This window comes from Aricia agestis, chromosome 2 (assembly GCF_905147365.1).
Source record: "Aricia agestis chromosome 2, ilAriAges1.1, whole genome shotgun sequence".
In the NCBI taxonomy this organism is placed as follows: domain Eukaryota; kingdom Metazoa; phylum Arthropoda; class Insecta; order Lepidoptera; family Lycaenidae; genus Aricia; species Aricia agestis.
The window spans coordinates 18,224,627-18,237,897 of record NC_056407.1 but is presented as its reverse complement, the minus strand read 5'-3'; the positions used below and the strand labels follow the sequence as shown (position 1 = coordinate 18,237,897).

At 39.7% G+C, this 13,271-nt stretch overlaps 1 protein-coding gene across 1 annotated transcript in view; it reads right to left on the bottom strand.

Moving 5' to 3' along the window:
• Positions 1-13,271, bottom strand: part of LOC121739622 (alpha-aminoadipic semialdehyde synthase, mitochondrial) — a 32,982-nt gene that overhangs the window by 5,084 nt on the left and 14,627 nt on the right. The window contains exons 7-14 of the mRNA XM_042132114.1: positions 9,877-10,004; positions 7,597-7,748; positions 5,568-5,690; positions 4,778-4,949; positions 4,214-4,284; positions 3,393-3,517; positions 2,785-3,019; positions 105-241 (exon numbers count right to left, since the gene is read on the bottom strand). Coding sequence (XP_041988048.1) covers positions 105-241; positions 2,785-3,019; positions 3,393-3,517; positions 4,214-4,284; positions 4,778-4,949; positions 5,568-5,690; positions 7,597-7,748; positions 9,877-10,004 — 1,143 coding nt within the window. The remainder of the gene's footprint in view (positions 1-104; positions 242-2,784; positions 3,020-3,392; positions 3,518-4,213; positions 4,285-4,777; positions 4,950-5,567; positions 5,691-7,596; positions 7,749-9,876; positions 10,005-13,271) is intronic.

Genomic DNA, 13,271 nt, shown 5'->3' with positions numbered 1-13,271 from the left:
GACTCCCAATGCCTAGGACCATATCGACTAGATGAATTTGGTTTTTAAACCTAAGCCTATGGTTACTGTATAGGTAGATAAGGTAGGACTTCCAAATGACGCACCTCCGCAGTAGGAGACGAAGGAGTCGACGCGGCCGCCGTGGCTCTGCACGTCGTGGATGCATTCCAGCGCCAGCAGGTGGTCAATGCCCGGGTCCAGGCCCACCTCGTTCAGGAACGTCAGACCCTGCTCCTGGGCCCTGCGGGTATAATATTAGTATGATCAGTTTAGTATAGTATAGTCAAGTTTGCAGTAGTGACCCGTTCTTCAGGATAGCCCTAGCCAGTGAGCGATTTGAATGACTATCTGCAAAATGTAAGAGGTAAACAAAGTCATCGAAATGAAGTTATTTAGAATCCCACGCCGCCGCAGTAAAGATTTACACGTTAAGGGCGTTCGCTGCGTTAAGCGTGCGCCCGGCGCGGCCACCCGCGAGGCGTGCTTGTTTCATGTCACCCCATAGAGCAGCGTTACGTTGAGGCGGGTCAGCCGTCGCACGATTACTATGGCGAGCGCACAGCGCGGGCGGCCGCGCCGGGCAGCCGCGCCGGGCAGCCGCGACGGGCAGCCGCGCCGGGCAGCCGCGCCGGGCACACGCTCAACGCCGCGAACGCCCTAAGGCTCGCTCGTAGGCAGTGCACGTAGCAAGGCCTACACTGGGTGCTACGTGAGTGCTACGGAGCTCTACGAGCGTGCTACGAGCGTAGCGGTAGTCTGAATTATTCTGTAGATGGTTGCAACAATGTGGGTTCTCGATATTTTATTTGCCACCGGCCCCTTTAACATGGCCACAGTAGAAATGCGAAAGTATAGAAACACTGTGGAGATAAACTGAAGATACTGTACTGAAGGAAGGTAAAATGCCACTTTATGACATAAACTGAGAAAAATTCAAATAAAATCCTACTTTATGACATAGACAATAGTCTATGTCGTAAAGTGGCATTGTATTTAAGTTTTTACCGACTTCCAAAAAGGAGGAGGTTATACGTTCGGCTGTATGTATCTTTTTTTTTTGTATATTCAACGATAACTCAGCCGTTTGTGATCCGATTTTCAAAATTCTTTTTGTGTTGTATAGGGTTTAATTCGAATTTGGTACCATGTTCACAAAAGTGGTGATCTGATGATGGAATCCTGGAGGAATCGAGGGGACCCATTGAAATTTCTATGGAAACATATAGCGATTTCAATTTTTTCTGAAGCATTCGAGGTAAATGCTACCGAAAAGTAAGATTTCGCGCCAGGTTATACCCTGGATCCGAAGGTACCCAACAGAACTTTTGAATCCTTATAGATACAGGTTCGGGGATTTCGGCGTTGTTTAAACAACTGAAGGCATAAGCCAACACATCAATTTATTTGATCATCATCATCAAAATCATAATTATGCCATGGGTCATCACATTATGACCCAATTATTGATGCTTTTCGTGATATTTTGCATCGAAGCAGATGTTTTGATGATTATTTCGCTGTTTGTGGACCGATTTTCAAAATTCTTGTATTGTTGTATAGGATGTAATCTTGATTTTGTATAATAATTACGAAAGTGGTGAGCTGATGATGGGATCTATGAGCAATCGAGGGAAATCCTTGAAATTTATCAAAAGACTCATAGTGGTTAAAATGTTGTTTCTAGTAACTTAAACATATGTTACAAATAAGAGAAAGTTCATACGAAGGTGTCTCTTGGCCCAAAGGCACTGAACAGAACTCCTGAACCTTTAAAGATAAAAGTTTTTAAATTGCAGCATCGCTTAGATAACTGCAAGCGTTTACCACAATTTCGCTTACAGTAACATAATGTGAATAGTTAACATTCGTAGTGGTTATTTACGCATAAAGCCTTATCTTGTAGATAACTAAAAAGAGTGAAATTATTATTTTTAACAAAAAATTTAAACCGACTTCCAAGGTAAAAACAATAATAATATGAAGTAAAAAGTATTAAATAACTCTTACTCTATAATAGTGCCTTTTTCAGAATTCATCTAAATCTCAACTATTTCTGTTCATACTACAGTCTTCATTATTTTGAAGTCGGTACCACTCCCAAAAGCAGTGGTTATTTACGCATAAAGTATTTCATATTATTATTGTTTTTACCTTGGAAGTCTGTTTTAATTTTTTGTTAAAAATAATAATTGTCGGTCGCAGTTATACCGCTGTAAAGATCGGATTCGTGGTGCGGACCACGGAGTTAAAACAAAGCTGACTACTCCGCGCCGCACGTTAGCGCGGAACGGTGCGGCGTCGCATCGTTCCGCGCCGGTACGGCCTGACCCTTTAGGTGCTGTACACGAACCTAGGACTGAAATGTAAAAGATATACTTTTATACTCACGCTTCATTGAGGCTCTAGGCTAGAGCTTCATGAAGCGCGTGTCACGGTGTCGTATATGCAGCCTGAAATGCTAGAGCCTCTAGCACTCCAGAGCGCCTGCACTCAGACATACGACGGCAGCCACGACATACGACTCTCGGCGCCCGCCCCACATATTATCGTATATCTATACTCACGCGTCATGCAGTTCCAGCACGCCGGGCTGGACATACGACGCCGTGACCAGATGCGCGCCCGCACTCAGACACGCACTGAGTGCGGGCGCGCATCTGGTCACAGCGTGCAGGTCGTACGGTAGCAGGGACACGATGACCAGCGCGCGCCGCCACCGCCGCCGCCGCCGCCCGCAGTGCGCTCTTGTCGCCCGCCTTACTATTTAGTACTATCTATACTCACTCGTCATGCAGTTCCAGCACGCCGGGCTGCACATACGACGCGGTGACCAGATGCGCGCCCGCACTGAGACACGCACGCGCGACGGCTGCGTGCAGGTCATACGGTAGCAGGGACACGACGACCCGCGCGCGCGCCGCCGCCGCCCGCAGCGCGCTCTGGTCACCCGCCGCCAGGTATTCCGCGCGCACGCCGTACCGCTCCGCTAGCGCGTCCGCCTCCTCGCGCACGTGGGACGCTGGGTGTTATAAAACACATAAATAAGCAAATATTGAGATAGTAATTATTCACTTATTCAGCGTCCATCGTAAAGCACACTCCACTAAAAGCGCGAACTACATGAAAGGTCCGAATATATGTGGAGTCAGGAGTGGCCTTCGTGATTACTACAATATATAATCCGAGTCATATCAGGCATTACGGATCAGCCTTGATGAGTAGCGTTATACTATCAGAGAAGTTGATTCCTAGGCAGATGGTGGACCTAAATAATTTGGTCGCGTAAGTCAAACCCACCCGACCGATCACAGCTAACATTGAATTGATATAAGCCGACCACATGACGTAGGTCCGTCAACTGCCTAGGAATCAATTTCCTCAATGGTACCGACCGACGGTGACGGCGATGTTGGAGTCGCGGGCGAGGTACTCGACGACGGGCGCGGAGACCAGCCCCGACCCCAGCACCAGCACCGGCGTCTGCTGGTCCCCGCCCTCCACCTTGTGTCGAGATCGGCTGTAACATTAATGGACCAATAAAAATCTAAAAGGGGCTCACGTTTATTTGTTGAGTTCATGAAATGACAATGACATAATTTTTAAGAATTGAGGTTGTCGAGTAGATGAAATCTAAAGGAATTAACTAAAGATGCCCATACACGGGACAATTAGTCGTTTCGATCGATCGTCAAGAAAATCGTCCAATCGATCTTTTGAACGTAAAATCGTTTGCGATATTGCTACAATTTGTCGTTCGATTTTAACATCGAGGAGATAAATCGTTACGATAGTTGTCCCGTGTATGGCTCCTCCTTTTTTGGAAGTCGCTTAAAAAGTAGCCTAAGTTACTCCTTATTACAACAGCTATCTGCCAATAAAAGTCCCGTCAAAATCGGTCCAGCCATTTAGGAGATTAGCCGGAACAAACAGACAGACATACAGACAGACAAAAATTCTAAAAATTGTTATTTTGGTGTAAGTACCGTCTAAATATTCATATGCATGTAGTAAAAAACGGTTATTTTAATATTACAAACAGACACTCCAATTTTATTTATATGTATAGATGTATAGATTACGTGGTCAATGATGAGTTGTCCATTGGTCCGTGAAGTATGAATTTGGCCGCCCCCTGAATTTGCCGCCCGGGGCACAGACCCCGGCTTGCTCCCCCCCCCCCCCCCTAGATCCGAGGCTGATGGTATATACTCACATATTGGACATTCGGAGCTCGTTGATGTACTCGAAGGGCGGTGTTAGCTTTCCGTTGCTAGTGATGATCGCCTGGGAAAGATACGACAGAAGTGATTTACATTCTACATGATAAACTCTTATCGGCCACTGCTGACGCTTGTCGTTTGTTGATAAAATTATGTTAATACTTCATTGACACAAGTCGTCATTTCTGTCCCATATTTTCATCCGCTTTTAGAAGCGGATATGCTGTACAAAAGAAGGAAAGAAACATGTGCGAAACATTTTAGCCCCAACAAGAGCAAAAAAGATAGAGCAAAAACATAGCTCTCCTTTCCTCTTTGTCCTTTTACGACTACTCTTACACTACTAAACTGCCACTATATTTTCCACTACAGCTAGCATAGAATGAGACAGAGCGATATATCTCTATCACTTACCCTCTGCACGACAGGCGAGAACTTGTGCTCCTCTAATGGCTTAGTGGCATCAGATACCACGATAGCCTCAGCATAATATCAATACAGCAGATCCACTATAGCTAGCATAGAATGAGACGGAGCGATATATCTCTCTCACTCACCCCCTGCACGACGGGCGAGAACTTGTGGTCCTCCAGCGGTTTAGTGGCATCAGATGCCATGATGTCCTCGGAGTAGGGGTAGAGCAGGTCGCCGAAGAAGTCGGTGGACTCTCGCGGCAGCTGCGTCGGCATGTTGTCGATGGAGCACACCAGCACACCCGGACCCTTGAAGCTGAAATTATACTTTTTATGAAATACATCATTTGCGTTCTGAATATAGACTATAGAGAGAAAAGTCCAGAGGGAGAGATTTTTTTCCATAAAACATGATTGTTTCCCTGTAGAATCAGATTTTATCGAGAAATGGTAGTTCTGAAAACATTTTTTAACCGACTTCCAAAAAGGAGGAGGTTATAATATATTCGGCTGTGGAGATTTTTTTTTGTATGTTCAACGATTACTCTGCCGTTTGTGAACCGATTTTTTTTTTTTGTTTTTGATTGAATTAATTCAGATATAGAACATTTTTATACGTCTACTTCATAGAAGTCGGAGACATTCCTATCGATCGCTCGCGTTCATTTACACAGGTGCCTGTGTCTCTATTTTTTGGCACTACATCAGCATTGTAACTATGAATATAAACCTGTACGGTATCATGTTATGATTTGATGCCACTGTACCATCGAAGAAATTGATTCATAGGCAATTGACGGACCTACGACATTTGGCCGGATTACATCAACTTAATGTAAGTCGTCATCTGTCGGCTGAGTTTGAAATACCGCGACCAAAATACGTAGGACGCCATCTGCCTAGGAATCAACTTGTCTAATAGTACATTACCTACCTCTTGGTGTCCTTGTTCCGGTCGGCGTCGTAAAGACAGAAGGGCGTGTCGATGGTGGTGCACTCGTTCATGAACTCGATGGAGCCGCCCGGGTCCGCCGAGATGTCGCAGATCGCCAGCATCCTAAAACACATGGTGATGATGAGTGTGACTCACCAAGACTCTTGACTACAATGCGACGAGAGACTCAGGGCCTGTTTCACCACTTACTAATAAGTGCCGGATAGGCTATCCACAACTTATCTAACAGATAGAATATGGAGTATCTGTCAGATAAGTTATAGAACGCTTATCAGGAACCTGTCCGGAAGTGGTGAAACGGGCCCTTACTGTATGCTGTTACTGTCGTAATACTAAAATTTTAATGAGAAAATGTATATTAATCTATGTATATGTCTGTCTGTTTCCTCTTCACACTCACACGGCAATTTTTTTTAGATGGCAAAGAATATAGAATAATTTTATTCTCGGAAAAGAATTCTGGATGTTGCCCGCAGTATTCATTTTAAAAGTTTTTCCGCATAAACTTAGTTTATGCTTACACTTATTTATACTTACTACTTATAGGCTTATTCAGCTGAACAAGCTGTTACATACTCGTTAATACCTCGATTGTGGGAATCGCAGACACAATAGATTTTCAATTATTATGCGACAGCCAGGTGCCGCTTGTAGCCTAGTAAACGAATGATTCTGCTTGGAAAAGTCGAAAGCAGAAATTTTGACTTTGGTAGCAAAGAAGGTCCCGTTTTTTGGTTTTTTGCTTACTCATCATAAACGGTGCTTCGTACGAAATTCTCTTGTACTACATAATAAAAGCTAATTAAATTCTCTGAAATTGGCCGAGTGTGTTTTTTAGGGTTTCGTACCCAAAGGGTAAAAACGGGACCCTATACTGAGACTTTAATGTCTGTCCGTCTTCTTGACCATCTGTCTGTCCATCTGTCTGTCCGTCTGTTTGTCTGTCTGTATGTCTGTCCGTCTGTCTGTCCTTCTGTCTGTCGGTTTCTCTGTCTCCGGCTATAACTCAAGAACGATAATAGCTAGAGAGTTGAAATTTTTAGAGATTATGTATTTCTGTTGCCGCTATAATAATAAATACTAAAAACAAAAGAAATTAAATATTTTAGGGGGGCTCTCATACAACAAACTTGATTTGTTTTGCAATTTTTTGCTCGATATCTATCATGGCATAAGGTAGGCTGAAATGTTCATAAAATACTAAGTTATATTTATACTTTAATAATTAAAAATAAAATTTAAATAAAATAAATAATTAATAATTAATTTTTAAAAAAGGAGGGGCATATCGTCCAAACTAATGTAGCACTTTGGGACATACGCCAAATGAAAGTGCTTGAAAAGTTGAACATTTTATTGTATGACGAAAAATCTCTAAACCATGGGAGTAAAAATTTAATGAGGGTAGAAGATAAGAAAAAATCACATAAAACACCCTATATCATTGCATCAATTTATAGTGTTGCTGGTAAGGAATGACTTCTGGAAAGTAAACTTGAGGAAAGTGTTGTATTTTAGTATATTGTTTCATATTTTTAAGAAATGTATGGGAAAACAATAAAACATTAAAAATCTAACCTTTCCTGGATTTAACCGTACATTATTACCTTGTAGAATTTGTTTATAATAAGCAATACTAGCGAAATATAGGAAGGATGAAGTTGTAGAGAATTTAATTAGTTTTTATTATGTAGTAGAAGACAATTTCGTACGAAGCATCGTTTTTGATGAGTAAGCAAAAAAGCAAAAAACGGGTCCTTCTTTGCCCCCCCCTCCCTCGAGCTCACCTCGGAGGGGTCAGGACTTTTAGTATGTTTATCTCCTAACTACTCTAAACAAAGAACCAAAGTTAAAATTTCTGCTTTCGACTTTTCCATTTTGGGCATTCGTTTACTACGCTATTGGGGACTGATGGGTTAATGCAATTCACTTCGTAATCGCTAATAAGTGTTAGCTGGCAATGCTAACACTCTACTTGGTTAAAAAGCAGTTTTTCGTCAGCACTCACCGATGCGGCAGCGCCGGCGCGCCGATGCTCTGCGGCAGCCAGGGCGTGAGTGTGGGGACGAGCAGGTGCTTGGCGTCGGGGATGGTCAGCAGCTTGGGGCTGCCCACCGCCCAGTAGATACAGTTCACCAGCACGGAGGTGTACGGCGCTATCTGGAAATGGACGGTACCGGGTCTAGTTTTTAGATATTACAACATAATATAATACTATATTAATATGTCTTTCAGAGGTTATCAGGGCTTAGGCTTAACTCACAAAAATCCTACATGCGAAGTTTCCTATGCTTAAGAGATAAATAAAGTACAGCCTCTATAAGTCTTAACATGTCCAATACACTTCATATTATAATAGTATACTCGTATTCATGATACAACTCTTGACATTTATGTCGAAGGTTGTGACAAGACCAAATATATATAGTCGCAAATTACTTACATTTTTAATGGTGCCTAAATAGATGGCGTGACTATTACCTGCTATTACCTACGTCAATCACAAAAAAGCAGAAATAAAAAAAACTGATTTCATCAGAAAGCCCATTTTAATTCCAGAAGGTCGCGACAGATAAGATATTGCACCGACCTCAGCATACACCGAGGTCGGCGATAACTCCACAATGCACTGTCGAGTGCCGCTGAAGGTTTCGCGTATTTGCTGAACGCTATCGGAAGGTTAAAACCAAAACCATACGTGCAATTAGTCAAAACGTTATATTTAGCCGATATACTCTCGTCGTGAAAGTTATAATATATTATGTGAACTAGAGATCGCCCAATGGTCGAAATTCGACCTTACTTTCAACGACATTAGGACTACGGCTAGTCTGAGATCATCTGAGTCCCAGAGACAAGAATTGAAAAAAACTATGATGAAGTCAATATTTTTCAATTCTTGTCTCTGGGACTCAGATGATCTCAGACTAGCCGTTTAAGCATTGTCTAATAGTATTTAAAATTAAATTAAAAAAAAACAATGATCCATTCTCAATTTGTCAACTTGTTGTCAACAGACTTCAACCATAATTATAAGCAAATTATAAGAGTATAATTCGTATGTATAGACTTGTCACTCAAAAATCTGTCATTTTTCCTAGTAGTAGTGTCGTAGTGTGTGTAACGTTTTATTTGTTAAAAATATATATGATATAAAAGCATAATTTCAAAATAATATTAGCTCGATGCACTCCTTCACCATATAAAGTTGATATAAAGTATAAACTATAACTGTGCGAAATTTTATGCAGATCTACGTTTCCCCATTTTTCGTAAAAAAGGTTACAAAGTTTTTCTCTCACGTTAGTTTTTATTATTCGTAGCACGTATTAATATTGTATAGATGAGATTTATCGGATATGTCTGGAAATGCTTCGTCCTAATTGCATAATATCCTGAATAGCGTTTTTATTTTTCAGTCAACTCAAAATACGAAGTGTTTTAAAAAAGCTTGCCATTTGCTTTCATAAAATATATCTTACGAATCCTTGTACTGGAATAATTGTTTACAAATTAAAATCAGCCAGCGGCTTATAGGGCTTTTCAGTCAAAACTCAATTTGTATCCAATAATTTCGACAGCAAAATTATAAATGGATTTCCTCAGGGCTGGCAATAAATGCCAGCCGCTGAATCACTTAACGAACTATTATAATATCAAATCCCTTGCATGTCTATCCTTTAAGGGTAGGTTGTTCCAAATTCACGTTTCTAGAATGAGTAAAGTAGTAGTTTAAAGAAAGCGTCATTAAAAAAAACTGAAAAATATATACATGTATAGATACACCTTTTAACTAGTGACTTTTATGGTTAGAAACACAATACAGATAATTTTACTCGATAAAAAAAATCCGAAACAACCTCGATTTTAAAAACATTTTGAGTTTTATAGGACTTACAGGGACTCAATCAAAAAATAATTTGGAAAGTTCGATTACTATTAAAATTTGACAGGGAAATTTTTAGTTATACTATTTTTTATCTAAGTAAAAAGGTTTTTTCTCCTATTTCGCCCTATCATGGACGCGGCGAGCGTCGTAACCGCCACTGTACAAGGCGCGCTGATATGAATGTTATTTTAATGTCATTTACGTCGATATTCGCACTGACAGACATCGACCTGCTAATTTAGGAATAACCTCCCCTTAAGTAACTTTCATTCGCCGAGACTAGCCAATGTAAATACATTTTCCGTAAAAATCTGAATTATTTTTAACAAACTTTAATTTATGGTTTAGTAATCATTCCATATCTGATCTATAAGTGCGGCCGCTACTGCCACAACATACCTTCTGCGCGAAGGTGGAGATGTATCTCTCGGGGTGCTCCTCGTACTCCTGCGCGTCGTACCCGCCGCCGTTCTTGCGCACCAGGTGGTGTCGACGCCGCACCTCGCACCCGTAGATCTTATTAGGACCTAACGGTTTACACGAATATCGTTATTATTCATATAATGTTTACTTTAAAGGCTTCTTACAGATGAACGGCACTTGACGACGGCACGCGTCGCCGGTAGGAGTATGTGTTGTGGCACGCGACGACAAGTGCCGTTGGTCTGTAAGAAGCCTAAGGTTTTTTGTTTTTTGAAGGTATTGAAAACACGACCCAAGTCACAAAACTTTACAATATAATTTAATGTCAAAATTGGGTCTGGGAATATGCTTGAAACCATTAAGAACATTAAAAACATCAGTGTGATAATTATAAAAAGATGTAGAGATAAGTAATGTTTTCATTAGATTTATTCTGATAGAAATTTAAATAACATTAAAATCCTAAAACAAATAGTAAGTACCTAAATATATAATTCAAACTGTAACAAAATTAGGTGTACATTATTTTGGCAGACTTAGTACAGAACTCTATACATATAATAACTGTAATACCCTATATATTATACAATATACATAATATTACATATTACAGCCTCCGTGGTCCAGTGCCTAAGAGCGTGGCTCTTGACTCCTAGGTCGTGGGTTCGATTCCCGCGTTGGAAACATGTTATTTCCAAGTTTGGTTAGGACAATGCAGGCTGATCACTTGATAGTCTGACAAGTAAGATGACCCATGCGTCGGATGGGCATGCCCCCAACCGGTTTCGGTGACGGAAGATATTATACAGACAATTCTATAGTCAGCTGATCTCAAAAATTACGCCCCACTACGTTTGGAAATTCCTGATAAATATTTACGATTGTCTAACAATATGTCGACTTGGAATATATATATATATATATATATATATATATATATATATATATATATATATACATTAAACAGTTATATGTTTAGTATATACAGTTGATATAGTTACACAGACCTAAAAATACATTCTACGAATTCGCAAATTTGTTTATTACCGACACGTAATGATATAAATTACAAATGTGATAAGAGCTGAAATTCACACATTATCACCACGTAGTATTCATATCAGTTGATAAAATTTGCCGAAAACAGCGCTGGTAGGCGTGTGAGATAACACTGCGATTAGTTTCAGTAAAATTATACGTTTTACATATTAGCCGAAATATAATTCTGGCAAGGTCATCGCTAAGCAAGTCGCTATATTCCTTACAGACGCAATATGGGTCATTTAATTACTTAACTTTAATTTAATACAAATTTTGACATAAGGTCAAGATGCATAATATATTTTATCAATAAGCAATCATTAAATGTCACTGAGTGGGGCGTTATTAACTTACATACAGTATTCCATTCTATCTATAACTTTACTACCATACTGTTCCCTTCTTTGTTTTAAATTTTCTATTATGCCTCCACTTTTTTAGGGTTCCGTGTCCAAAGGGTAAAAACGGGACCCTATGACTTCGTTGTCTGTCTGTCTCTAGGCTGTATCTCAAAAACCGCTATATCTAGACTTCTGAAATTTTCACAGATTGTGTATTTCTGTTGCCGCTATAACAACAAATACTAAAAACAAAAAAAAACTAAAAATTAAGGGGGGCTCCCATACAACAAATGTAGTTTTTTTTTATAAAATAAGGGGCCAAACGAGCAAACGGGTCACCTAATGGAAAGCAACTACCGTCGCCCATGGACACTTGCAACATCAGAAGAGCTACAGGTGCGTTGCCGGCCTTTTAAGAGGGAATACGTTCTCTTCTTGAAGGTTTGCAGGTCGTATATAGGTCCGGAAAAACTGCTGGTGACAGTTCGTTCCAGAGTGTTACAGTGCGCGGCAGAAAGTTACGCGAGAAACGCACCGTGGAAAATTTTCACAAAATCCTCCATTATATGTGTACTTTAATAATTAATAACTGGCTATTTGACCGAGCTTTGCTCGGTATTCCATGAAAATGACATTTTCTAAAAATGATTCCTAGCTAGATCGCCCCCGAAACCCCCTATATACTAAATTTCATGAAAATCGTTGGAGCTGATTCCGAGATTCCAATTATATATCAATACTAATATTATAAATAGGTAAACTTTGTTTGTTTGTTTAATTGTAATGAATAGGCTCAAAAACTACTGGACCGATTTTAAAAATTCTTTCACCATTCGAAAGCTACATTATTTACGAGTAACATAGGCTACTTTTTATTTTGGGGAATCTAGGGTTCCGTAAGATATTTCAGTTTATCGGAAACAACCAGAAAATTTACTTATTTTGCGTACGCTGCCTAAACTATAAAAGATAGAACTATACAATGTTCTAAGTAAATGTAGATCTTATAAATATCTACAAAAATGTCCGCGACACACTATATCTATCTATGTCAAGTAAGGCACAACAACCATTTTTTTATTTAAAAATCTTGATTTTTTTGGACTTCATTTAAATGCATTTATTTTACTTATGCTAATAATCCTTATCAAAATAAATTATTTCATCATAAGTACAGTTTATGTAGATTATATTTGGTATTTAAATAATTAAAATTGGACGTTTGGTTTAGAAGTTATGGCGAAATTAAAATAATGCGATTTACGCCCGTTTCGAAGTGGGCGCTACCAATGCGGGGGTGCGCTCGCGGGAGGGGTATCACTTAGAATTTTTAGGGTTCCGTAGCCAAATGGCAAAAAACGGAACCCTTCTAGATTCGTCATGTCTGTCTGTCTGTCTGTTTGTCTGTCTGTCCGTCCGTATGTCACAGCCACTTTTCTCCGAAACAATAAGAGCTATTATGCTATTGAAACTTGATAAGTAGATGTAGTCTGTGAACCGCTTTAAGATTTTGATACGAAAATGGAAAAATTATTAAAAATTTTAGGGGTCCCCATAGATACAACTGAAACAAAAAAAATATCTAATATATGCGTGTGGGGTATCTCCATATAGGTCTTCAAAAATCATACTGAGGTTTTTAACATCATTTTTTACCTGAATAGTTTGCGAGAGAGACTCTTCCAAAGTGGTAAAATGTGTGTGTGTGTGTGTGTGTGTCCCCTTCTAACTTCTTAAGTAAGGGTAAAATGATATATTATACATGATAAGTCTAAAAAATATATATGATGTACATTACTACAACAAACTACCAACGAAAATTGGTTTGAACGAGATCTAACAAGTAGTTTTTTTATACGTAATAAATGGTAAACCTTAATTTAACTTACATTAAATCAACTGAAATATAAAAATAAATCTTAATTTTATAAAAATATACCTTATTGCTGCTGCGGAACCCTTCATGGGTGAGTCCAACTCGCACTTGGC